The sequence below is a fragment of the Tursiops truncatus genome, chromosome 18 (genome assembly GCF_011762595.2).
Source record: "Tursiops truncatus isolate mTurTru1 chromosome 18, mTurTru1.mat.Y, whole genome shotgun sequence".
Classification (NCBI taxonomy): Eukaryota; Metazoa; Chordata; class Mammalia; order Artiodactyla; family Delphinidae; genus Tursiops; species Tursiops truncatus.
This window is the reverse complement of record NC_047051.1, coordinates 50,377,931-50,399,207: the sequence shown is the minus strand read 5'-3', so window position 1 is coordinate 50,399,207 and position 21,277 is coordinate 50,377,931. Positions and strand designations below refer to the sequence as shown.

Below are 21,277 nucleotides of genomic sequence, written 5' to 3'. Positions count from 1 at the left end.
CCAGACATACAAAAAGTAAAGAGGATTCAACTATTATGCACACGCCAGTGCACTGATATAAGGAGAAAGGCTAAAGAACTAGCAGATGAGGGCCTTAATTGGTGTAACTGGTATTCTTAGGGGCTTTTTTTTTTTTTTCTTTTTTCTTTTTTTTTGCAGTACGCAGGCCTCTCACTGCTGCGGCCTCTCCCGTCGCGGAGCACAGGCTCCAGACGCGCAGGCTCAGCGGCCATGGCTCACGGGCCCAGCTGCTCCGCGGCATGTGGGATCTTCCCGGACCGGGACATGAACCTGCGTCCCCTGCATTGGCAGGCGGACTCTCAACCACTGCGCCACCAGGGAAGCCCTCTTAGGAGCTATTTAATCAGAGTAAGTTACTCATCACCCCCAAGTCTCTCAATTTTCAAATTACAGCTAGAAAAACCTACTAAGTTAATTTGAATCTTTTCCCACAGGTTCAGTCCATTCAACCTACAATGACAAATGTAATGATTTAAAATTATATGTTTTATATATATATGATACATATACACCTATGATCCCGGAACATTGTAGATACTCAGTATTTAAACTTCCAGTTATATTCAAAATGTAATAATTTATAAAAACATGACTTACATACCACCTTCAAAAAACATCTAATAAAACAGTTCATTTACGCATATAAATAATACCTAGAGATAATCAAGAAAGTCACTTTCAACATTAGGATTAAGTTTAATATATTAGGTTTGAAAGTAACTAAAAGATGGTGTATACCCTCAATGATTGGCATATAAATGTTTAATATTTGTTGAATGAGAGTTACAAAATTTCACCACGAAGGAGTGTTACTTGATAACATTTATTCCACAGGGATCAGTTTTATAATTATTCTTGATCTGAATTTCATCGTTAAAGTAATCTAGCTGGTTAAAGTATCTCATCATCATGAGTAAGGCACTAGACCTTTTCTACTTCTCAGACCCTAACCAGTCCCGAGACCACACGCCGAATGCTCTTCTCTCCCAGCCACTACTGGATCCTTCTCAGGTCTTCTCTAACCAGGACAATGGTCTAAAAGTAAAGCTGGAAAATGAGACTTGGGAAGGGAAATTCTGTGGACTGTCCACTTGTTTCCACTTAATCACTGGTCAGAACTGAAGATAAGCTGTCAGCTTTAGGCACACATGGACCAAATCCAGTGTTATCCGGGACTGGAGTGACCTCTATGACTTCACAAGTCACCATCGTCATCAGACTTCCCATCTGCAATTAACAGGGGAGGTTAAAAATAAATCTAACTTCAGTAGTAATTAGACTTCAAAGGCATGTTTAAAAATTCCCTTGTACAGAAGTCATTTCTCCCTTGGGCCTGACTGCTATGGCTTACAGCAAATTTAAGGACAGTGAAAATGGCCACAGAATGTGAGAAGAGGGCCCATGTGAAAGTAATAATGTAACCTGCAAAGAACAAGGGAAAAGAGTGACCTAAGAATCTGTCAACCATGCGATGTTGTCATGCGGATTGCAGACGGCTGCTCTCAAGTTAGACTACAGCCACAACGCAAGCCGTGACAGCCGGCTGGAACAACTTCCACGTTCGACACGGCAATAATGAGAGAAGGAAGATGCTACAGAATCCAATTCTATGAAGAAATAGGCTAGACGATCTTGACCTTTGAATATAGTGGCTTCCCCCCAGCGAACTCTAAGGATAGACTAGATCACCAATAAGAGTCCCCCTGCCCTTGAACATGTACAGTGTGGTAAGAATCCAAGCCCAGTAGGCTAACAGAAAGCACTAGAAGCTCCTGAATAGAAGAGTGATGGAAATGGAATTTGAACCATCCTTCCTTTTAGCATCTCCTGCGCTAGGGTACTCTTCTGCCAGTAAGGGACACAATGTGTGTGGCCTACATTCCAGTGGCAGAAAAGGCCTCTGACCTACCAGTCTTGAGTGGTAGTAGAAAGTAAACATATCAATATAAATAGCTTTGACAAAGCAAAAACTTTTTTTGGCCCTAAAACTAACCACTTCCATGATTTTATTAAAATACCTGCACGTAGAAGAACATTCAAATATACATAAAGGTTATAACAACCAGATCCATTTGGCAGGAGTTTTGCTTTGGAATTTGGGGACAATTATATAATTCGTATAAAAGCGCAACTTTAAGTAGACAAACCAGCACCAGCTTGTTGGTGCCTGACTCCCCGTGGTGAAAAGGTTAGACATTTCGTGCATGCTCCCCCTCTCGTACCTTCCACCTCGGTTTGACGGTTCTATCCGGACACTGTCAAGGTTTATTGTATTTTCGTTCTGTGCAATAGCTGTGCTTCGGACAAGCTTTAAGGTGATCACTGGATGTCAAGCCACATAAACGTGGCATTTCAGTGTTTTGGTGTAGTAAGTACAATTAACTGGAGAACTGAGCATTGTGAAAGGACAGCAGCCGAGAAAAGTAACTGGACTAGACCCCAACAACTAGGGGAAGGACATCGTAAGCCCTCAGAGTCAAATCACTTTCTTATTGTATCTTTCTTGGTTTCTCCTAGGTCATCTTGGTGACCTAGGGTTTGTAGATCTCATGGATCTCTCTCCTGGTACTTTTCCCGCCATTAAACTAGGGTGCATAAAGTAAAATTTTCTAAATCTTTGCAGATCCAAAACCCTCTCCCACTTGTCTCCACAATTTACTATTTGCCTGGGTACGAAATCACAGTTTGAAAATAACTTCCCCTCAAAACTTTAAAGACAATATTGCCCATCTAGCATCCAATATTACTTATGAAATATCTGAGGTCTGTTACTGTTGTAGATAACCTATTTCTTCCTTTGAACATTTTTAGGATATTATCCTAAGCCCTGGAAAATCTGAATTAAACCAGGATGTCTAGGTGTAGGTCACTTTTCATCTATCCCAGTTCATGCTGAGGGCGTGTCTTTCTTCAGCTCAAAGAGATCTTCTTCCGTAATTAACTGATTCTTTCTTCCTCTAAACTATCTGTTCCAGCTTCTAAAACTTAAAGATCAGAGGTTGCAGATCTGTCCTCCAAGTGCCCTAACTTCTCTCAATTTTCTCTCTTTTGGGGCAATTCCTTTGTCTAATTCAGATAAGCAGCTTGGTTCTTAGCCCTGTCCATTTTTATTTCAGTACTTCCAAGAAATTAAAAATGACTAAAAGTAGTAATCATTTGACTACTGCTCTTCCTAGCAATCTGTTCTTGTTTTAAAATTGTATTACTACTCTCTTGAATCTGAGCACACTGAGCTCTCTATTCCCCTAGTTACTTCTTTCCTACAAAGTCAGCTGACCTTTTTATTTTGTTCATGCTATTAGTTTTCTCAAAAAGCAAGTGAGACTTGGTTGCTGGTTCGTATTTATGAATAAAGGCTAAGTTCATCTGAATACAGGTAACTGGCGTTGAGTTTCTTTTGCACCAGTCTAGGTATTACACCAACAGGCCTCTAAGGAAACTAACAACAGACAGTATGTAAACAGGTGGATTATTTCATAAGCAAGTTCTCCATACGTGCCTGGACATGCAGCAGTAGAGTGGCTGAGATCCCAACAGCACAAAGGAAGGAGGTCTCTATCTTAGGGTGGAAGGTAGCAGGCTTCCAAAGTTCATCTAATACTCCTCCCACTCTCTGCTCAGTCTAATGTGGATACCTGAAGTCACCTCGAGCTCTGCTTCTCAATCAGATCTCTCTGCCATCTTTAAAAATAGGTATCTGGGGGCTTCCCTGGTGGCGCAGCGGTTGAGAGTCCGCCTGCCAATGCAGGGGACACGGGTTCGTGCCCTGGTCCAGGAAGATCCCATATGCCGCGGAGCGGCTGGGCCCGTGAGCCATGGCCGCTGAGCCTGCGCGTCCGGAGCCTGTGCTCTGCAACGGGAGCGGCCACAGCAGTGAGAGGCCCGCGTACCACAAAAAAATAAAAAAAATAAAAATAAAAATAAAAATAGGTATCTGGTTTGACCCTGAAGATTAGACATCCCCACCACTTGCAGTCATCATCTTTAGCACATGCCAGCAACTCCTACTGCTAGAGTATCCTTTTCCTGATCCCACTTTCCTTATTTAAAAATGCTATGAAAATGGAAAATCACACACGATTACACTGCATGTGCATATATACACATGTATATGAATACACAGGTACGCACACTAAAACCTGAATTTCAAAAACTGATACTTTTACACACACACCCCGTTCACTGAAATATATCTTACAAGTGGAAAAATATTAAACTCACAGGTACAAAATGACAAGAGCTCCAAAATTCAAACACATGAAACTTGTCATTATATAAAAGTATAAAGCTCCATGTATTATAAATAAATGAGACTATCAAAGCCTTATATTTTCAAAGTAAATTAAGCACCATGAAGTTTGGCCACATTTTAAACTACTGCTTCCCATAGGCGGTCACGCAAGAAATTCAGGATATTAATGAGAGAAGCAGGAGAAAACATTTCCAAGTCTAACTAAGTTAAAGAATCATCCTAAAAAATGCTAAAGCCCAACTGCAACATCCCAAAGAATTTCTAAAATCACTATTTCAACTCTCCAAATTTTGCCAGATTTCAAAAAAGGGTCAGTCTTGTAAGACAATTCAGGTAATACCCTGTAGCTTTCCTGTCCAAAGTCATGTCACTCCTTTGCTTAAAACTATTCAAAGGTCTCCCAACCATCTCAATAGAAAGTCCAGAGTCCTTAACTCTAGTTTCCTTTAGAATCACTCAGCTCAGGTTTTCTCCCTGCCAGTGGTCTGCCAGTTCGTCTCACTTCACGAGTCTCCTCCCATCTCAGGGCCTTTCCACATGCTGCTCCTATGGTCTGAGCTGCTCCCCTGCCCTCCTCTGCTACAGAGTTACCTGCTGAACTTTTGCTGACTCTTCAATATGTCACATCCTCAGGAAAGCATTTCCTGGCCATACCCCTCAGACTCAGGTCCATGAACATCATCATGCTTGTTTTAAGGGAAAGGAAGAAAAAAGAACAAGAGCTGCCATCTGTGTCATCTGTTCCCTGTACTAGACTGCTTGCTCCAAAGGCCAGATGCTGAGTTCATCTTGCCACTGTACCCTTAGTCCTTAGCACTGAGCGCTAGCAAGTGCTCAATACACATTTACTTCATGGTTTAGCATCTGAATCATCTCTCTGGTCAAGGCCCAGTGTCTCAGGAAAGGTTGTCTACAAATTCTTGCAGAAATTGACTGTTTGGTAGAGGTCCCAAGAAACAGGTAAAATAAAATTTTACTGCCATAAAGGCAAGTGTAATCAATCATCAGAGTAGTGTGAAAGCAGGAAACAACTGCTTTGGGAGAATCTCTATCATTTCTTCTCATTGGGGTGGGTAAGAAAATAGCATGCCAATTATGTGTTCATTATAACAAACATCATGCACTGTCATAAGTTATTGCTTATTTTGATAAACACCTTTCTAATCATGGTGGAAATGCAAAAGAAAAAACAAATAGAAACACATGCATAATTGGCAAAAGAAAGGAAAGGACAATTGTTTAGGAATATCTGGCAAATACATATCTATGTTTGTTGGCTATAATGGTATAGAAACTGTGAATTTCATGGGAACACAATCCCTAATTATGTGTTGCAAATACACTGATGCTATTCGGAGCCTAAGAGCAAAGCAAGGATGTGATGGAAGCACACAGACGTGATGTATCTTCAACTTCCAGCGCACAGGGATAATAGCAAATGTCAAGAAACCCTGTTTCTGCACAAAAATTTCAGTGTGATTCCAGATTACTTTTCCAATGAGAAAGGGAATCCTTTACAGAGCTTACCTAAAATGAACCGCACAGACTAAGTTTTAATTTTGTGTTCCAAATGTGACAGAGCACCTCAAGACTGGAAACACGAGCTGGCGGAGATAGCATCTTGGGCCCCGCAAGGAGAGACTGGGCAGGCTCCAGGAGACAAGACACTCGATAAGCTTCTTAATGTCTCAGTTCAATCTGTGTGGCTTTTGCAAATGAAAAAGGCCACCTTCAGAACCCTGGGTTAGTCGACAACTTTCTTCTTCATTGGCTAAATTTAGAGAGAAACACTCCATCATAACAACTGAGACAAGAATGGGAACTGGTGTCATATGAAGATAAGAGAAAAACTCAGCTAAGAGGTAATAGCTATTCACATTTGCTTAGTATATAATCCCAGAGGAAATGAGAGATGGTCCCAGGGAAACATGACCCAAGATAGCTAAGTGTGCAGAGCTACACTATTGGTGCAAACTATACCCACACTCCTCAAATGTGACCTGTCCTGATTCAATAGTTATGGACATTCAAGAATCTTAAGGCAAGATAAGCTTTTATTAACTGGCCCCAAATTAACTGAGCCACATATTGGGTGTTTCAAATTACTTAGATAAGCTTTTGGATCATTATTTGGTTATCTAACATCCCAGCCTCATGACATGGACTTAACAAAAGAGTCTAGATTAGCCTTATTCCAATTTAGAATATCATGTGAGTTAATGCTACCCGTGAAAGTTCTATGGGTATTTGTTATTTACATTCTAAAGGGGTGGAGGAAGTGGGGAAGAAGAAAGAAAAGCATGTCAGAAATGAAATATTAATACATATAGATCCGAGAAGCAGCAGGAGAAAAAGAATAGACCACAGAGGTCCTCTTGAATTTTCTACTATTCTTGAATAAACTACACTCATAAAACTTCAATTTGAGATCCCTAACTCTACCAAGTATCTTTATTTATAGGGAGAGAAAACAGACCCACTCCCCCAAAGAAAAAAATACTCTTCGCTTTCTATAAATAGCCGAACTAAGAGGATTCCCTGTATTTTTTTTGGGTTCAATCTCTGAATAAAGAACTGTGTATTAGGAACGTGTCCCTGTATTTACATGACACTTCACGTTTTTCAGACTAATTTCACATTCAGCATTTCCTGAAATCTTTGTAACAGCCCTGTGAAATCTGTTAAACGTCCCCACTCATAAGCAAGACATTGGAAACAAGTGATGTGCTCTTAACCAGAGTCAAGTAGGGCTGAGGCACTAGATCTAACTACTAGATCAAAAACCCTTCCCCCATGGGGCTTCCCTGGTGGCGCAGTGGTTGAGAATCTGCCTGCCAATGCAGGGGACACGGGTTCGAGCCCTGGTCTGGGAAGATCCCTCATGCCGTGGAGCAACTGGGCCCGTGAGCCACAACTACTGAGCCTGCGCGTCTGGAGCCTGTGCTCCGCAACAAGAGAGGCCGCGACAGTGAGAGGCCCGCGCACCGCGATGAAGAGTGGCCCCCGCTTGCCACAACTAGAGAAAGCCCTCGCACAGAAACGAAGACCCAACACAGCCAAAAAGAATAAATTAATTAACTAAAAAAAAAAACCCTTCCTCCAAATTCATTCATTCAACTATCAGCATTTAACGCCTACCAGGTGACATTCCAGGCACTGGGAGGGTGACAGCAGGGAACGAAACAGACTCAAATCTCTATCCTCAGAGCTAACACTGTAATGAATATGACTACATAATTATTTTGTGTGTGGCTTTGGCTAACCGGATGCCATTTACAACACCAAATGTTCAATTAGTTTCTTTGCTCTAAGGAATTTAAATGTACTCAAATTAATACATCACAGAAACCAACCATTCAGAGCTTAAAACTTAGTAATAAGCACTGGCAATTCAAAAGGAAACTGAGGTACAGGTCCCCCTAGCCTCAGATGCTTAATCTATGTGAAAAAAAGGGATACACATGTTAAAAATTCAATTAAAAGATGTTCACAAAACAGGGTGCTTCCAAATGTAACATAACAAACATTGTTAGGAGCATTTTCAAAAAGGAAAAACCAACCAAGAAAAAGAGGAAATATTAGTTTAGGCTTTCTGAATTTTATACGAATAGATTGTAGATTTAGAAGTACTGAAAGATTTAACTTTCAGCAATTAGTTATTTTATTTCTATCATTACTTTCTGTACATTATCCAAAAAAGTCATTTATGTTATTCCAATATATTAGGAAAGAGACTGAATATTTAAGCCTTTATTATGTCTCCTTCACAAACATCTTTATTTAACCCCTTATAGCAACTCTATAAAATAAACGTAAATGTAGAAGAGGCTGAGAAAGCTTAAGTAACTTGCCTTGCTGACTACTTGATACATAAGACTTTACAAATTATACAATTTGAATAGTAAGACCAGTTTGGAAAAGGGAAAAATAAGTTTCAGGAGCCACAATAAAGTTGCAATTAATTTAATTAATATTCAGTTAAAATATTAGTTAATATTTTAATTAAAGTCAATTTATATTCCCTATGAGAATTTAAGAGTATTGGATACATATTGATCATCTGTAATATATATACCCTACACCAAAAATAATTACCCTATTGTATTTTGAGTGCACTTAACCAATTAGCAAAATTATAGCTGTGACAACAAAGGTTTTCTTTTAGCAATATCTTACAAGCAGTCATAATGTGGGTGCTCACTCCCTATAAAATTAAATCATATAAAACATTTCTTTTCCATCATTTTCTTCAGAAAAACAAACCTTCTTCAAAGGGCAGGATCTTAATAAGCCTGTTCTCACAACCTCAAGGCAAGACTTGAACACCTCCCATATATTCTCCCAAAATCTACCAAGTTTTGTAATCTAGAACCAGGGTCACAAAGTTGTCAGATATGAATGAAGGTTATTAGAGGACCCTCCCAAATCGAGAAGGTAGGCAACAAGAAGAGAGTTAGGCCCTTCAAGAAGTTATAATCCAAACGAGCTCGTTAGCAACTACACAATTAGAGACAATTCTAAGAGAAATGCTACTCTGTGTACCTGCAGAAACAGAGGTTGACAAACCCTTACTCAGATGTGTTCGGGGATGTGTGGGCCTTAAGCAGAGAAGACAGCTAATTTGCAACTGAGAAAATAGCACAGGCTAAGTTCCTAGGGTACAAGAGGGAATGAGAAAGAAGAGATGTAAGACCAAGGGGCCCAAGGGGACATAAGGCCCACCCACTAGATAGACTCTGGCTCCTCATAACTATGGCCCTCTTCACATGTTCTCAGGGAATTCATCTTTAATTGCTGAGCAATTTTCTTCCCCAAAACATCAGGGTCAGGAAATAAAAACCAAATATCTAAAATACTTGTTCTCTAATAAGCAGCATCTTATCTGAAGTTGCAGGCTGACGTTAAAGAACATTTACCTATCCCTTGGTAAAAGAGAGAGAGAGAGAGAGAGACAGAGAGGATAACTTTACCTTTCTTCAAAGCTCATCTCTAACTGCTCCTTTTCATGGCAGTGGATGGTCTAACTGAACAGTCTTGGGTGGGGGAATGGCTGGGAGAAGCATGTACAACCACTAATCATTTTGCAACAAAATGCAGTAAGGTAAGTAAAAACCAATTATTTTAAAGTAAACATGCTTGTGAATGGAAAAGCAATGCTGCAAGTTGATACTTCAAGTGACGCCAGTCTTTCTTCTGAAAGAAAGAGATGGCTGGTAAGGAAAGTGGTGCAAAGACTTCACCCCATCTTGAAATATTCAAAAGCAAAACTGAAATTATAACAGTAGTAATTGTGACATTGGGTTCATAAAGAATTAAACAAAAATTCATTTATTTTAGCAACAGTGTCTAATACATGTCAGGTTCCCTTCTGCAGCTGGTGTGATCAACAAAAAAAAGTCCCTGTCCTTGGGCAATTTATATTCAAATGAAGACACAACCCTGGTCTCAAAGAAAATGCTCAATGATGTCTGTTACTTGAAGATGCTGATTGTTCCAGAGAAATGAAGTCTAAACAAAAACAAAATACTTTATTAGGGAGTTACTTGAAACTTCTAAAATACGTGACACACATTATTCCAATTAAACATTTATGCTATATAATGAATAAACTTTAAGTTAAAACTGTAATTAGGGGCTTCCCTGGTGGCGCAGTGGTTGGGGGTCCGCCTGCCGATGCAGGGGGCGCGGGTTCATGCCCCGGTCCGGGGGGATCCTGCGTGCCGTGGGGCGGCTGGACCTGTGGGCCGTGGCCACTGGGCCTGCACGTCCGGAGCTTGTGCTCCGCGGCAGGAGAGGCCACGGCAGTGGGAGGCCCGCGGACCGCAAAAAAAAACCAAAAGAAACTGTAATTAACTGATACCAGTTAATTAGCTGTCACTGACAAAGAATCCCTTAACTGGAATCCAGTAAGAATTCTTTGCTATAGAGGACTAACTATGATTTCTTCTCTCATTTCTACAAAACCACACTAGAATGACAGCTAACTCAGGTCTTCTAAACCTACATGGAATATCAAACAGGAGAGGAGATACTATCAGACTAAGACTGTTTAGAAATGAAAAAACAGATAAACATTAGGTGATGGACCCAGTTGGGTTTTGATATTCTCTGCTCTGAGGGTCCACAGTGGGAATAGGTGAACAAAGACCTGGAAAAGCTCTGAAACTGATGGTACAGACACCACAGAGGGTAGGGAGTTCTATGGTGAAACGAACACAAGATGACTGCTGCAAAGTCTATGGGAAGAGTACCAAAACCCTTGGGCTCCCTCCCCAGCCCAAGCAGCTGCTCCTCTCGTGCTTTACCAAAGACAGATTTCATCACTTAAACTGAAGCAGAAAGCTGCTAGATTTAAGATATCTCACACATACAAGGGTATCTTACAAAAAACAGAAGGATTAAGTGAAAGTTTGCAAACTACATGGTAAACTCAATGAGGGCAGGGACTGTTTTGGTTACTGCTGGATCCCCGTTACCTACCATGGTTCCTGACACATAGCAGGTACTTAATAAATATGCAGCAAGAGTTTAGCAGACGAGTTTTTTAATCTCCAAGAAAGCAGAATGTTCAAAAAAAAATCAAGAACAAAAGAAGAGAAAAATATAAAATGTGAACATCAATCCAGGAAATTCAGCATCTGACTAAAAGGAGTACCTAGAAAGAAAGAATAGAGAGAACTGGGGGGGAGGGGTGGTTACAAAGAAATAATGCATGAAATTTTGCAGAGCTAAAGTTTCCAGGCTGGAAGTACCCACTGTCTAACACACACACACACACACAAATGCAATTTCAAAATACCAGGAAGAAAAGATTCTAAAATATCCAGTGTATTTTACGCAGAAAGATCAAAAATGAGAATGGTACAGGATTTCAACAGCAATCCTCAAGCTAAAATATAATGCAACACTGCCTTCTAAACTCTGCTGGAAATGGTTTCTAAACTAGAATTCTACATGTAGCCCGAAGAACAATCAAGTGTAAGAGCAAAGGTACGATAAAGACATTTTCAGACATATGACGTTCTCACCACTGACCTCCCACATATCCTCTTTCCACTTCTACTCCCCACAAAAAGCAACAGGAGAACGTATTCTGCTAAACTAGGGAATAAGGAAAAGGAAGTCTCTGCATTTAGGACACGAGCGATACAATGCAGAAGACAGGATGCGGAATTCCTAGGACTCAGCAAAAAGGAAGTCCCACCATGACAGCTGCGCACAGGCCTACAGAGAACAAGGTACGACTGCAGTAAGAATAGAAGGCACTACCAGGAGGAATGGTTAAACTAAATAAATAAAAACCCTTGGTGGGTGTCTATGTCTAACCATACTGAGGATGTTTCATTTGGAGAGTCTAAGGGTAAATTAATGACAAGGATCAAGAAAAATGTCTTTTTACAATTAACTCAAGGAAAAGCATAGTTAAATGAAAAAAGAAACATAATGATAAAATACTGCATGGCTTCGATGTGAGTCTTGCTATCATAATCCACACTGATGTATCCTAAAATTGGTAAAAAGCTACATGACGGAATATGCGGAGAAAAAGTGTAGTGGGGGGAGGAAGTTAAAAATGAAACCTTCACCACCCAAAGGAGAAAGCCAACCGGTGATGATTAAAATTGATAACTCAGGCAATAGCCATACAAGCCTGGAATTTATAAAGGGAGGGTAGACAAACAAAACCAGAACAAATAGTTTTTGTTAAGTAACTGCATCTGGGTAATAAAATGGGCATGAGAGAATGGGGTAGGAATTTGCCCTTTTCCTTATAATGTCTGTAAGACTAATGCTTGCTAAACTATAGATGTACTGCTTTATAAAACATGTTAAGTTTCAAAAAAATTTTTTTCACCCATTGAACAACCTATTCTAATCCATTACTTCTTATCTCATAACGGGATTACGGATTATGGATCTTTGGAACAAAAGCATTTAGCCTCACAGCAAAAGAGGATTTAGATTTACATACAAGTTTAGTAAAAGACTAATTTTGAATTTGAAAAGCTAGTTCTCTGCTCTAACTCTTTTATATTAAATTTAAATAAATTACACTATGAATAAAACTGCAATTCATGTCCTCATGACCTCACAATTTTGCTTTAGCCCCTTGCCAATGAAAGGAAAATTAGGCACTTAGTCTAGAATCTCAAAAGCAACCACCAACTATGATTATTTTTAAATTACATTTATGTTACATTGCGTTAAATTAACATAGCCTCTCCTCTATTTTTTAAACCAACCTTGTATGTAGATCTACCTTGTGTGCAAATGAACTATAAAGCAGGGGTCAGCAAACCTATGACCTGAGTGGCCCAAATCCAACCTGCCCCTGTTTTTATAATACCCACCAACTATGAATATTTTAACCATTTTCAAAAAAAGGTAAAAACCAAAATTAAAAATAGGAATATATTTCTTGACACATGAAAAAAAAGTCACATGAAATTCAAATCTCTGTCCACAGATAAAGATTTACTGGCACACGGCCTTGTTCATTAATGTTTGCATCTATGGCTGCTTTCTAGTGATGGCAGAGATTGGATGGCCCACAAAGCCTAAAATATTTACTATCTGATCCCTTTCATATTGTTGACCCTTGAACTAAAGGATTCTAATTCCATTTGAATTTTATTTTTATTTTATTTCAAATGAAATTGAGCAAAATTCATATATAAAAATATACATATAAAAAGTCCTTGAATCAGAGGTATTTGAATAAGAAAACTTAGGGATGGCCTACACAACCTTTGAAAGAGAAAATAACGGTCTGCTTAGGGCCACTCAGGGAAATGGGCCCAGAAACAGGACCAGAGTCTTGGCTCTGAGATGGCTGTCCTCTTAGACATGCATCTGTCACCAAAGTTTTAACCCTAGTATGCCTCTGTTCCTACTCCACTCTTCAACTTGCTATTACTACATCACTTATTTCATTTTAGTTAAAATGCTAATAAAACACGCTAATTTTTAGTTTGGCCTTCCCCACATATTTAAAACAGATTTCTGTTCATATTTACTGTTGACTGTGTCAATAAAGCAGGATGGAATACTGGTTAAGGACAGTCTCTGGTGTCAGGGAGACCCAGGCCCTGGCTCTGCTCTCAAGGACCACTCTGCCCTCATAATCCTCTCAACTTCTCTAAACTTCACTTTTCTCACCTCTAAAAGTGAGTGTAGTACCTACCTCAGATGAGCAGTTAGAACACAATGAAAAATGTCAAGAACTTAATGTTCTGACTGTCAGAATTAAGAGCTCGAGAAACGGTTCCTATTACACTTTGTCTTATCATGTCCAAGTATTTGATAAGCATTCATTATCCTTGAAGAGTTTCATAGGCAGTGTTCTCAAACCTCAGTGTGCATAAGAATCACACTGGTGACCTTGCCAATGCAGATTCCCTTAGCCCTACTCTCAGCTACCCTGATTCTTTCATCTGGAGGGTTAAGGTTAACCCTTAACCCCATTTTCGAGCTCAAGTGTGATTTGGATGCGAGTGATCCATGGAGTAAAGTGTACCTAGATAATGAAACCGATACCAAGAGGTTAAGAGACAAGCAAAAGCCTAAATAATTACAGCCTTAAGTACTAGTCTACTTTATCAAAATAGCAAGGAGCTGAGTACTACTCATTCCTTTTGCTTTTTTTTCCCCTGCTACAACTATCCTAATTATTATTATTTTTTTTTACTTAAACTTATGTTGGGCTCCATAATTAAATGTTACATACAATATGAAGATTATCTCCTAGTTTGTAAAGGTTAGGACTTCCAGTTATACATCCAAATAAACAGTTAGGGAAGGCAAAAGGTCAGTGCCCAGGTCCCAGTGGAATCCCAGTTCACTATCTTGGAATTCAGCGACACAACCTTGTAACCATCCCCAGAGAATGTAAAACTGGCCCATTTTATGTATTGGTACATTCATAAACAGAAAGAAAAAATAGAAAAATAATATGTATTCCTACAACACTAAAAGAAGCTGAAAATCTGGCTAAAAACAAGCACAAATCTAAATATATTCTATACCGAGAAACCCTGATGTGTAAACATATGAAGTGAATCACATGCAACAGCTGCACCTTAGGGTAAAGTTTTTCAATTAAGTGTCTATTCCAAAACCAGCAACAAAACAGTGGACAGTGGCAGGAGTTTGAGGATGCAGGTGTACGGGTTCGCGGTTACCTTGCTCCAGTCTAAAGCACAGGGAACGCCTTGCTGCTTCCATCTCCGGAGTCGGATTATCTAGGACATGTCTACACCACTGCAAAGGGCTCAGGGATTTCTCTGATGACGGGAATGTCTTTGAAGAGCCAACGTATAACCTTAAAAAAAGAAATCTACATTATAGGGATTATATAGCTACATAGAGATTACCTCGCTTGTACTTGAGAAAACAACATGTATTTAACAGTTTCTATCAAAACAGAACTCACATTTGATTACTTCAAACACCAAAATCATTTTTAACAGATAAATACCCCCTGGTAGAATATGACACATTCTGTAGCTTGGTGGCAAGGAGGACTTCAAAAAACTATGGAACAATGTCTCAGAGAGTCAAAGATCTGGGGCTTTGGCTACTGAACTGACCTGGGGCACCGTGATGATCTGATCAGCTCACTTATATTTCTAGAAGTGAACATTTTCATCTCTCTTTGACAACAGAATCTTATGTGAACTTGGGCTAATATACATAAACATGATGTGGCAAACAAGGCAAGTCTTATTTGCATTTAACAAAAGTAAGTCTAAAAACAAGTCAGCTGTTTGATTCTCTCAACCCTTAAATAATCAGATATTTCCTGTCTTAAATCTATACCAAATTTGATATGTGCTTCTTTCTCATTAAAGCCAAACAGCTTTCAAAGATATGTTTTAGGAAGAGTTCACTTTCAGCATCTTCACCATTGCACAATAGTTGGCAGGATTCAAAATAACCACCCTGGGGCACTACAAGTCATAACAAAGGTTTTCTCTCATTGATGTACTGTTTTAAGGTAGGTTTTAGAATATTTTCAGTGATAGGGTTATACAAAAAGGTTTACCTTGAGAATTAACCAACAGTTGACAGAAAAAAGAAAGAAAATTATAATCACAGGCTCTAGTAACTGACCTTGCTATATAAAGCTTTATTCTAATTACAAATCTCATTAAAGTAATACTACTTCAAGCAAAGTTACCATAATTCTAAGGGGCAGGTATTCTTGAACTAACATACTTCATTATTCACTTTTACTATTATCGTCCAGCCCACCACCTATTCGAGTAATCTATCCCAGAGGGCTGGGGAATGTAGTATTTAGCAAATTATTCTTATAGTTCGGGGTTGGCAAGCTTTTTCTATAAGGGCCAGCTAGTAAACATACAGGCTTTGTGGCCACATAGTCTCTGTCATAACTACTCAACTCTGCCTCTGCAGCCCCAAAGTTATCACCGACAATAAATAATAAGTACGGCTGTGTTCCTATAAACTTTATTTATAGATACTGAAAGTCGAATTTCCCATAATTTTCACGTGTCAAAATAGCATTCTTTTGATTTTTTCAATCATTTAAAAATGTAAAAATCTAAGCTGATCAGCTACATAAACCAGGCAGTGGGCCCAATATGCCCACAAGACACAGTTTGCTGACTCCTGTCAGGAGATGAAGATTCTAAAATCTCTCTCCTAATCAACTTGACAGTAATCCTAATATGTCATTCTTCCCTTAGAGTGTGGACAACACTCTAAGAGAGTATGTTGGTTAGTTAAAAATTCTTATTCCTAGGTCCCACCCTGGCCTACTGTGTCAAGATTATCACCAATCTATGTAGATCCTTCCCTTTTGCCCTTCCTTGCTGTCAGACCTCTGCACTGTTACTGTGTAGCTCTCTCTAGACCCCTGTCCAGGACTGGGTAGCTCACTCTAGACCCCCAACTAAAGGTTAGTCTAAGCCAGTTGTTCTCAATCTTTGACGTATTAAAATCTCTCAGAGGATTTGTTAAAACACAAATTGCTAACACCTGATTGCAGGCAGCTCTAACCTACCTGATTCAGTAGGTTTCGGGTAAGACCAAACAATGTGAATGTCTAACAAGTTCCCAGGTGATGCTGATACTGCTACGTGGAGACCACGCCTTGAGAGGCATGCACTGTGCTGAGCCAACGGTGCCAGTTCCATTAATCCCATTTGCCCAATGACTGGTTTAGGCACAAGCCTTGGACACAGTCCTAGACAATAAAAACTGAGGGGAAATATTCTGATGGGCATGTGAGCAAGTTTCTCCTCATGTTTAAAGGGGTCACGAAAGACCCAATTATATGTTGCCTAAAACATGGGTACTTTAAATATAAACACACGGGTTAAAAGTAAAAGGACAGACCATTGCAAAGACAAATGAGCAAAACCTACCCACAAAGAAAACCCCAGGCCTAGAAGGTTTCACTACCAAATTCTACCAGATATTTAAAGAAGAATACCAATCTTCACGAATTCTTCCAAAAAAATAGAAGAGGAGGGAGCACATCGCAACATGGTCTATGAGACCAATATAGCTATGAAACCTGATACCCAAACCAGACACAGACATTACAAGGTAAGAAACTAAATACCAACACCCCTCATGAACACAGAAGCAAAAGGTCTAAATGTTTTAGCAAATTTGGTGCGACCATATATAAAAGGGATACTTCGTCATTACCAAGTGAGGTTTATCCCAGGAATGAGAGGTTGCCTTAACATTCAAATACCAGTGTAACTTATCACATATACTAAAATAGAAACACCATATGATAATCTCAATATACAAAGAAAAAAAACATATGACATCCATTCCTGATAAAAACTCTCAGCAAATTAAAAAAGGGAGGAAACATCCTCAATCTTATTAAAGGCATCTACGAAAAAGGATCCTTAACAGTGAAAGACTGAACACTTTTCCCCTGTCAAGAGCAATACAAGGCCTGCGGGTTTTAGCTAGCACAATCAGGCAATAAAAACATTTGGATTGGAAAGAAACAACTCTGTCTTTATTCACAGAAGACATGATTGTCTATGTAAAAAAATCGTCTATGTATAAAGGAATATACAAAAAAAGATACTAGAATGAGTTTAGCAGCAAGACTGTAGGATACCAAATCAAAGTACAAAAGTATTTCTATATTAGCAACAACCAGTATTTTTGAAATTTCACTTCCCATTTACAACAGTATAAGAAAAACCATAAGATGCCTAAGGATAAATCTGACAAAAGATGTCAAAAACCTGTACACTGAAAACTACAAAACATTCTGAGAGAAATTTAAAAAGAAACAGAGAAACGGACCATGTACATGGGTCAGAAAACTAAATATTGTTAAGATGTCAATTTCCCTAAATTGATCTATTTAACAAAATTCCAACCAAAATCTCAGCATGCTTTTTGTAGAACGTAAAAGCTAAAATTCATATGGAAATGCAAAGATCCTAGAATAGCCAAAACAATGAAGTTGGAGAGCTACCGCTAACTGATTAAGACTTATTCCAAAGCTACAGTAATAAAGACAATTTAGGATGGCATGAAAATAAATAGATCAATGAAAAACAATAGATGGTCCAGATACAGAAATACTAACATGTGGAATACTGATTTTTTTGACAAAGTACAGAGACAATTCAATGAAGAAAAGATAGTCTTTTGAACAAACGGTGCTGGAACAAATGGATACACATATACAAAAAGTGAACCTTGATCCATACTTTACACACTATCCAAAGTGAACTCAAAACAGATCACAAAAATATGAAACCTAAACTGTAAAACTTTTAGAAGAAACTACAGATGAAAAACTTTGTGTCCTTGGGTTGGCAGTATTTCTTAGATACATATTTTTAGACTCAAAGCATGATCCATAAAAGAAAAAAAATGTACCAACTGGACTTCATCGAAACTAAAAGCCTTGCTCTTTGAAAGACTGTTAAGAGAATAAATGACAAACCATGGATTGGGAGAAAATATTTGCAAATCATTTATCTGATAAAGAAACTTATAAGTGGAATATATAAGAAATTCTGCAAACTTAATAAGCAACCCAGTTTTAAAAAACTGGTAAAAGATTTAAACAGATAGTTCACCAAAGATGAACTATGGATGGTAAACAGGTGTATGAAAAGAGGCTAATCATTAGCCATTCGGGAAATGCAAACTAGAACGCCAGCGAGATACTATCACACAGCTGTTAGAATGCCTGGATTAGCCATAGCAAGCCTTCCGGACGACATCGTGCAACTGAAACTCCTAAACTGCCAGCAGAAACGTAAAATGCACAACCACTTTGGAAACGATTTTGGCAGCTTCTTTAAAAATTAACGTACACCTACTTTCTGTTACAGCCACTCAAAAGTCATGACGTATTTACCTGAAAGACACAAATGCCATGTGTCTATGCAAAGACTTATCTGTAATAGTCCGAAACTGAAAACAACTGAAATGTTCATGAAAAGATGAATGGATAAAACAAACGATCGTTGTGTCCTTACAATCTAAAACCTTCACGATAAAAAGAAATGAACTACTGATTCATGTAACAACAAAGGTGGATTTCAAAATAATTATCTTGATTGAAAGAAGCCAGACCAAACCAAACCAATGAAAAAGAGTACCTACTATATGATTTCACTGATACAAAAGTATAGAAAACACAAACTAATCTAGATTGACAGAAAACAGATCAGTGGGTGCCTGAGCTGGACGTAGGCAGGATCAGGACAGGAGGAGATACAAGGGGCCACAAGGAAGCTTAAAGCATTGGGCCATCTCCACTATCTTGACTGTGATGATGGTTTTATGGGTTATACATGGGCCCAAATCTATCAAACAGTACATTTTAAATATTTGCAATTTATATTGCACTTATACCGTAATGAAGCTTTACGAAAAACTCACAAGACAGTAAGCAACTGACTTCCCGCCCTTCAGTGAGCCTGGAGCTGCCATCTACCAGGCAGCTGAATCACAGAAGCAGGTGCCACAGCCCTGACAGAAAGGAGCCACAACACTAGGCAACTGTGCAACCTCCTTATCTTTCAGCTTCTTTTAAATTAATACATTTTTCTCACTGTTTAATACACACACAGGTTCATGCACTCTCTGAGCATCTGCTTGTTTGCAAACCTCTCTCAGCTACCATGTGAAGCACTGCTCTGCCCATCACCTCCAGCATCCCATGGGATGACCGCTGCTTTCTCCTGCCGCTAGGAACCTCCACCAAGCAGCTTGCCTGGGGATTTCACACACTCCCACCAGTTTGGGGGTTTTTCTGGCAGAGCGTTTTGCTTTCTGCTTGCAGGGAACCCCTCAGGAAGATGTCCTTAATCTATTAGGGCCTAAGTAATATGGTTCTCTCGTTTGACCACGCAGCCTCACAGCACATTCAAAAGCAGCTTCCCAGAGGAACATGTAATGGCTCTGGGACCCACTCTGCCATATTCACGTGCAGGGACTTCTCTCTTTTCTCCTCCGCTGTCCACGTGCTATCTGCTACTGTGGCTCACCCCGACCCTGCAGTTCACAGAATATGGGGGTGATCATGCGACTGAAAGCAGGGAATTCGGCTGAAAGCCTGCGTGAGGAATAGGTGGGACCCCAGATCGCCTCCTCTACTCCACACTGCCCATCCCACCACCCCTCCTCTGCCACAATCTAGGACCAGAGGCTTACTACTGACACGTGCATAAGGCTGACCCAGAGAAGCTCTGACTTCAGGCACACAGAACTCAGCTGAAAGACAGATGAAGTACCCGCACTGAACCAGAGAGGCCGACCAAAAGTCTACTTGCTGAATGGTTAGCACCCTAGCCCCATTTTCCCCTTTACATTCCGAGAATCGACTGCCTTAACTCCTATCTCCCAGAAGGTTTATGTCTGGAGACACAGATGAACCCAAGAGAAGACCTAAAGATACTGAAACCTGAGCTGGCCACCCACCCAATCTCTGGTAAAGTCTACCAGCCAGAGTTCCACCCATGCAGAGGCCTTAGATCAACTTCGATATCGCCTTTGGGTATGAACAGACAACCCACGACACCAGATATCTGGAATAATCCTTTTAAATAAAACCCTGAGACTAAAAGTATTGATAGAAGGGAAAAAAGAACTGAGGAGGAAAAACAATGCAGGGAACAGATGAAAAATCCAAGACAATTATAACTGATACCATCTGAGAGAAAATGTTGTATTCACAAGACAAAAACAGGATATTTAAATGGGACAGCTTCTTCTTTCTTGGCAAGTGAAACAATTAAACTGTTATAGAAGAAACAAAAAATTCAATAAGTGAGTTTGGAAGATCAAGCTGAAGAAGTCTCCCAGGAAGGAGCAAAACACAGACAAAGATTAACAACCAGAAGAGAGGGATAAGAAAATTAAATGACTGTACCAGCAGGCCTCCATCTCATTATTATAAGTTCTAAAACACACATGAAAGTGAAGAGAAAGTTATTTGTTTTAAAGGCAAAAAATTTTCCAAAGTTGAAGGCAGGCCACCAGGTTCTAGAGTGAGGCACCCACAAATGCTCAGTGCAACAAACAGACAGGTCCATACAAGGTACAACATGACATTTAAGAACCCTAGGGATAAAGAAAGAAACCTAAAGAAAAAGTCACAAATGCCCTCTAACAGGAGGAAAAATAACTTAGACTTTTATACCCAGACCAACCATGAATCTTGTATGAGGACAGAATAAGGACATTTTCAAATACACAGGATTTCAAAGTGTACTTCTCATGCATGTCCCCTTTCTCAGAAAGCTAACTGAGGCTGCATCCCACCCACAAGAATAAATGAAATTCCAAGACAAAGGATTTATGAAATAGGAGATCCAATATTGGCAAGAAACCCGAAGGAATTCCCATGGTAACAGCATTGTGCATCCAGCCTAAGGAGCGACAGTAAAGACTGGAGCAATGGGATTAAGCATTCTAGAACGGATGGCAGGACAAAACAAATTTTTAAAAACAGATTTAAGAGATTATCAAATACGTTTG

At 39.4% G+C, this 21,277-nt stretch overlaps 1 protein-coding gene across 2 annotated transcripts in view; it reads right to left on the bottom strand.

Annotated features, from left to right (window-relative positions):
* SLAIN1 (SLAIN motif family member 1) overlaps positions 1-21,277 on the bottom strand; it is a 74,052-nt gene that overhangs the window by 29,838 nt on the left and 22,937 nt on the right. For both annotated transcript variants that reach the window (XM_019921139.3, XM_019921141.3), the window contains exon 2: positions 14,455-14,594. In XM_019921139.3, coding sequence (XP_019776698.1) covers positions 14,455-14,594 — 140 coding nt within the window. The remainder of the gene's footprint in view (positions 1-14,454; positions 14,595-21,277) is intronic.